The sequence below is a fragment of the Schistocerca piceifrons genome, chromosome 2 (assembly GCF_021461385.2).
Source record: "Schistocerca piceifrons isolate TAMUIC-IGC-003096 chromosome 2, iqSchPice1.1, whole genome shotgun sequence".
Classification (NCBI taxonomy): domain Eukaryota; kingdom Metazoa; phylum Arthropoda; class Insecta; order Orthoptera; family Acrididae; genus Schistocerca; species Schistocerca piceifrons.
The window spans coordinates 294,300,653-294,306,652 of record NC_060139.1 but is presented as its reverse complement, the minus strand read 5'-3'; the positions used below and the strand labels follow the sequence as shown (position 1 = coordinate 294,306,652).

General features: G+C 44.1%; 1 protein-coding gene across 2 annotated transcripts in view; it reads left to right on the top strand.

Annotated features, from left to right (window-relative positions):
- Positions 1-3,073: 3,073 nt before the first annotated feature.
- Positions 3,074-6,000, top strand: part of LOC124777089 (protein tweety) — a 183,357-nt gene continuing 180,430 nt past the window's right edge. Inside the window, exon 1 of one of the 2 annotated variants that reach the window (XM_047252368.1) lies at positions 3,074-3,247. In XM_047252368.1, the coding sequence (XP_047108324.1) occupies positions 3,113-3,247 (135 nt within the window). In that variant the 5' untranslated portion in view covers positions 3,074-3,112. The remainder of the gene's footprint in view (positions 3,248-6,000) is intronic. The other variant, XM_047252367.1, reaches the window with a different exon arrangement.

The following is a 6,000-nucleotide window of genomic DNA, read 5'->3' as shown; positions in this document are numbered from 1 at the left end:
ACTACTTTGGTACCACTATCATTTCGGAACTTCTCTGTCCATTCGCGACTGGTGCGTGGAAACGACCACCCTGTGTACACTTACGTATCACTTCCACTTCTTTCCGACTGTCCTATTGTGATTAGTTCATCAGACGTACGTGGCAGGAAGTGATACACTGCCCAGCATTAAAACCTACCGATGACGTACAACGCCTCACTTTTAATACCAGCAAGCCCGTTGTTTGTCTATATCACAATAATGCTTCTGGGTTGACAAAATGGTCACTTGATGAAATGCACAACTCTCCATTGGAATCTTTCCCACATCTCCTATTAATCCAACCTAGTAATATTCCCAGACTGACGAGATATGCTCAAGAATCGATCAAACCATTGTTTTGTAAAGCACTTCTTTCATGGATACAACACATTTCCTTTGAATTTTTCCATTGAGTCTGAGCCTGACATCTGTTTTCCTTACAGCTAATTTTATATTAACGTTCCATTTTAGGTCACTCGTGGCGGCTGCGCCCAGACGTGGTAGGGTTGTTACTGTTTCCAATGACTTACCACCAATAGTGTCATCGAAGAGTAGTGAATCTGTTTGTTCTTTTTAATTCACAATATTTTACATTTATTTACCTTTAAGGTCAGCAGCTAGTCTCTCCAGCAAGTGTAGATCCTTGCTCGTCTTCCTGCATTTCGCTACGCTCTTTCTGACACTGCAACCTTCGCATAGGGCATACCAGCAGGGAACTTCCCATTTTACCGAGTAGATCAGTGGTTGGCAAGCATCGGCTCGCGAGTCACAAGCGGCTATTTGGCCCCTCGGTTGTGGCTCTTGGAATAAAATCCCACTTGCGGGCAGTTTCCCACCTCAAGGACAAGAGAGTACCGCATACCCCTGTCCATTCCTCCGCGCTCTTTGACAAGGCCGTTGCCAGAATGAAAGTGACTTCTTATGCCGGTAGACTTCAGCCGGCAATGCTGATTATTAATCAAAATTTAAGTGGTGGCGAGTTTCTAACGCGGGACCAAGGACGGTTTATTGATTAGTAGTCTAAGACGCCACCCCTCTTTTTTAATCTCATTTTCTTGTATTTTGTTTGTTGTATATGTTCGTGGCGGACGTCTCATGACACCCATTGAGGTTGTTCGTTGATCTGTTCACTCAGTTTTTTTATTATAGAGGGTAGCTAACCCTCTGACTGAAAATGCTGAGCTACCGTGCTGGCACCCCTAGACCACGGGTCTTTAATATAGCCCCACAAAAAGGGAGTCGGAGGTGTTCAGATCCTGAGAACATGGCAGTTAATCGAGGCTCATGCCAGCGGCTTCTGGCTACCCCAGAGCGGTCCCCAAAGTGGTCCTCCGGTCCCCAAAGTGGTCCTCCAGAACATCACTTTCCTGGTTCGATGGGGTCGAGCTCCGTCTTGCATGAAACCACATCTTGTCGAAATCTGGGTCACTTTGGATAGTGGAGATGAAATCATCTTTCAAAACCTTCTCGTACCTTTCGTTAGTCACCGTGCCGTAAGGAATATCGTACCGAGTATTCCGTGACTGGACATTGCACACTACACTGTCACCCGTTGAGGGTGAAGAGGCTTATCGATCGTGTAGCGTTGTTCTTGGGGGGCGAAAAGAAAAAGAATTGTTTTTTTTTTATGGCGAAAAAGTGAATATTTTGGTGGGCCACTCGGCAACACAATCAGGGATTGATTACACTATTATAATAACATACGTAGAGCATTAAATGCCTGAATAAGAGCAGCAGATTGATTTATTTGAGATCGTTCGGAAGAAACATTTCTGTGCATTTTTATAGTCGCGATGTAGTCATACCCGTAACAACACTAAGGGATCAGAAAATTTATAGGGTTTAAAAGAAATGCAACACTACACAATTTAAAATAAATTGATTCAGAAATAATAGGAAAACGATAATGTTCCTTCTGCCTCATGCTGCGTTCGGCCCATCAGCGTGGTCGTAATTTCTGGTGATTAACTAACACAAAATAATTAACATTTAAGTAAATGAGGAGATGGAAATCATCAAGGTGAATTTACTAAAATAAGCACACTTATCTTTACCACACGTTTTTTAATGCTACGTACCTTTTCATATTAAATTACAATAGATAACCATTGTGGTTAAATACTTTATACATAACAGTCAAAATGTCCTCTTGATGCTGTCTGTTCGTAATCAACTACAAGAAACTACATGTTTTCTGATGGGAAAAAATAAAAATTAGCATATGTACTAAATATTTTCACATAAAATATAAAATACCGATGGGGAACGCACCAAGTCCGCGTCCGCCTTTCATGGAATACAAACAGTAAAAGGTGAGGCGCCCAATGCCTCATTTGTCTCGAAACAACAGAATTCTTTTTTATGTCATTAATCGATACATGTACATAGAGATTTACAGGCACCGCGCAAGAACGGCAAAGATAAAGAATAATAGATTCTGTCGCTGCTATGCGATGGTTTATTTCTTTTACTTTACAATTGTTCGATAACTTTAGGCCATCAGGCGTTTACTGTTGAGCGTATATTAATGTTTGTGAGGCGAAAATTACTAATATTCCACTCGCTAAATGCGGATTCTCAGTCCCCCAAATCCAGACTATTCGAATGAAAATGGGCTTCCTCGCTAAACCAAAGCATACAGCGCATACTAATGACCATGATGCCCCGCGGCCAACCGTGCAGTTTGAACGTCCTGACGCAAACAGTTCAGAAGTTATTAAGATTTTATTTCATGTAGCTCAGCTGGTTGGTTGTTTTGGGGAAGGAGACCAGACATCGAGGTCATCGGTCTCATCGGATTAGGGAAGGACGGGGAAGGAAGTCGGCTGTGCCCTTTGAAAGGAACCATCCCGGCATTTGCCTGGAGCGATTTAGGGAAATCACGGAAAACCTGAATCAGGACTGACGATTGAACCGTCGTCCTCCCGAATGCGAGTCCAGTGCATGTAGTTCAGTAATTGTCACCCTGTACTTATGATGTAGTGTGCCTATAAGACAGGTGGTGTTTTGGTGTTGTTGCAGGCTGTGAGGAGGAGGTTGAGGAGGAGGAGGAGGAGGAGGAGGAGGGTGCGGAGGAGGGTGAGGAGCCGGCATGGAGCGCAAGGAGGAGCAGTACGCATACGTGCCGCCGCCGCTGGCGCGCTTCTTCCACGCGCTGCCGCACCTCAACGTCAGCCTGCACCTCGTCAACAACACCTTCGCCCCCGACAGCGATGTCTACCTCGAGGTAAGTCGCCCGCCACGCTTCTACGCTGAGCCGACGGAGAGAGGCTACCGCGCTACGTGTTATTTTGAGCACCATTTTCGCAGTACGGTGCTGGAGGTTTTCTACTGTCACTCCTAATGGTTGTCTAGAGGCCATATTGATTTTGCAGTGCCGGCCGGTGTGGCTGAGCGGTTCTAGGCGCTTAAGTCTGCAACCGCGCGACCGCTACGGTCACAGGTTCCAATCCTGCCTCGGGCATGGATGTGTGTGATGTCCTTAGGTTAGTTAGGTTTAAGTAGTTCTGATGACCTCTGATGTTGAGTCCCATAGTGCTCAGAGCCATTTGATTTTGCAGTGAGGGTTGTGTCCAAAAGCCACACCGCGCAGTTCCGCTGGGTTGTCCTCGAGATACTTACAAGTTGTGAGCGGTCATCGTTTCAAGGTTCCTATCGCAGTTCGTAGTAATAGACAACAAATCATCAAGTAAAACTGAAGTGATATCAGGTGTTCCCCAGGGAAGCGTCCTGGGACCTCTGCTGTTCCTGATCTATATAAATGACCTGGGTGACAACCTGAGCAGTTCTCTTAGGTTGTTCGCTGATGATGCTGTAATTTACCGTCTAGTAAGGTCATCCGAAGACCAGTATCAGTTGCAAAGCGATTTAGAAAAGATTGCTGTATGGTGTGGCAGGTGGCAGTTGACGCTAAATAACGAAAAGTGTGAGGTGATCCACATGAGTTCCAAAAGAAATCCGTTGGAATTCGGTTACTCGATAAATAGTACAATTCTCAAGGCTGTCAATTCAACTAAGTACATGGGTGTTAAAATTACGAACAACTTCAGTTGGAAAGACCACATAGACAATATTGTGGGGAAGGCGAGCCAAAGGTTGCGTTTCATTGGCAGGACACTTAGAAGATGCAACAAGTCCACTAAAGAGACAGCTTACACTACACTCGTTCGTCCTCTGTTAGAATATTGCTGCGCGGTGTGGGATCCTTACCAGGTGGGATTGACGGAGGACATCGAAAGGGTGCAAAAAAGGGCAGCTCGTTTTGTATTATCACGTAATAGGGGAGAGAGTGTGGCAGATATGATACGCGAGTTGGGATGGAAGTCATTAAAGCAAAGACGTTTTTCGTCGCGGCGAGATCTATTTACGAAATTTCAGTCACCAACTTTCTCTTCCGAATGCGAAAATATTTTGTTGAGTCCAACCTACATAGGTAGAAATGATCATCAAAATAAAATAAGAGAAATCAAAGCTCGAACAGAAAGGTTTAGGTGTTCGTTTTCCCGCGCGCTGTTCGGGAGTGGAACGGTAGAGAGATAGTATGATTGTGGTTCGATGAACCCTCTGCCAAGCATTTAAATGTGAATTGCAGAGTAGTCATGTAGATGTAGATGTCGCGAAGACAATTTGTGAGTTTTTTGTTTATTTGTTTTGAAGGAAAGTAAGCTTTCGATATGCGCAATAAAGACGTGGGCAGGACTGCAGTTAAGAACCAGCGACTAGCCGTGGCCCAAAATAGGTGAACATAGGCTGCGCGTTCTCGGACAGCCGGTCCTGCGGCAGAGGGCTATGAGGAGAGCTGTTGTTGCGGCTGATGCTTGCTGTTCAGACGCCAGGCAATGGCCAACAACGAGGATCAAACGGTAAATATTTTCGTGTATTTTTTGTATCACTACTGTTTTCAGTTGTACTGGAATATAGGTTTTGTGAAGCAAAATGCTAGTTCGAAAGGAGCCGAACTCATCCCGATTGTTTACGGAAGAGATGTGCTGAAATTCAACGCACTGCAAAGTGTGTCGGCGCTCGGATCTGTCAGAACTAACATTGCGTATCACGTGTGGTAATTTTGTTTCAGTAGCACGTGTTTGGAGAACGGTAGGGCGCTTACAAGGGAAAGGCCTGTCACGGCCAACCGGTTCGGCTCATATTTGGTAGGTCGCCTGCTCACAACATGAAGTGAAAGACTTTAAGATATTTTGGCTCAACGCCCATCTGTTTTTGAGAAAACCACCCCTAAAGTTCACGATGCGTTAGCGACCCAGTATTGACGGAATCGGTAGTGAGCATTTTTCGTCGTCGTATATGGGGTTCACAAACACACATTTTCCTAGAAATCGAGAAAAGAAACTATTACTTCTGTCGCTTATGTTCCATGAGGTAAACGCTGTTCACCGAAATCAGCTCTGGCGTAACGACCCAAGCACCTGGTCGGGGGAGCCAGATGTATTCAGCAGGTTTTTTTTTTTCGTTTTAATTTTTTTCTGTATCGGAAACTGTTAGGAATAGGAGGTTTAATAAGACAAGCAGATCAATAAGGAATAACAACAAAGTGGTCAAATAAAATTCTCAAACGCCTTGGATTAGTAAAGAATGAAAATTTTAAGCCTCGTTGTACGAAAACAATTCCGAGTAAGACTGTTGCAAAGACGAGAATTCTATGTACGTTATGGCATAAGGGAGAAAAACGAACCATTGTAGCAAGTCGTAGTATATATAAAATAAAACATTTTCAGAGCGCAATATTCCCTCACAACGTGTGCAAAATTGTTGCCTAAAGTTTTCCTGTGATTGTAAAAAACTAATGATTAATTTATTCTTCTACGTAGAGAAGAGGTCAATCGTATAACCGACTCGTTAAACAATGTGTGCTTCACTTGCTCCACATCATGGGAAAATGACAAATTCAGTTTACGAAACATATCTTGAGAGCATTTTAAAACGCTATGTTTTTGACAACAAGGTTGTCTGATACTGGACTCC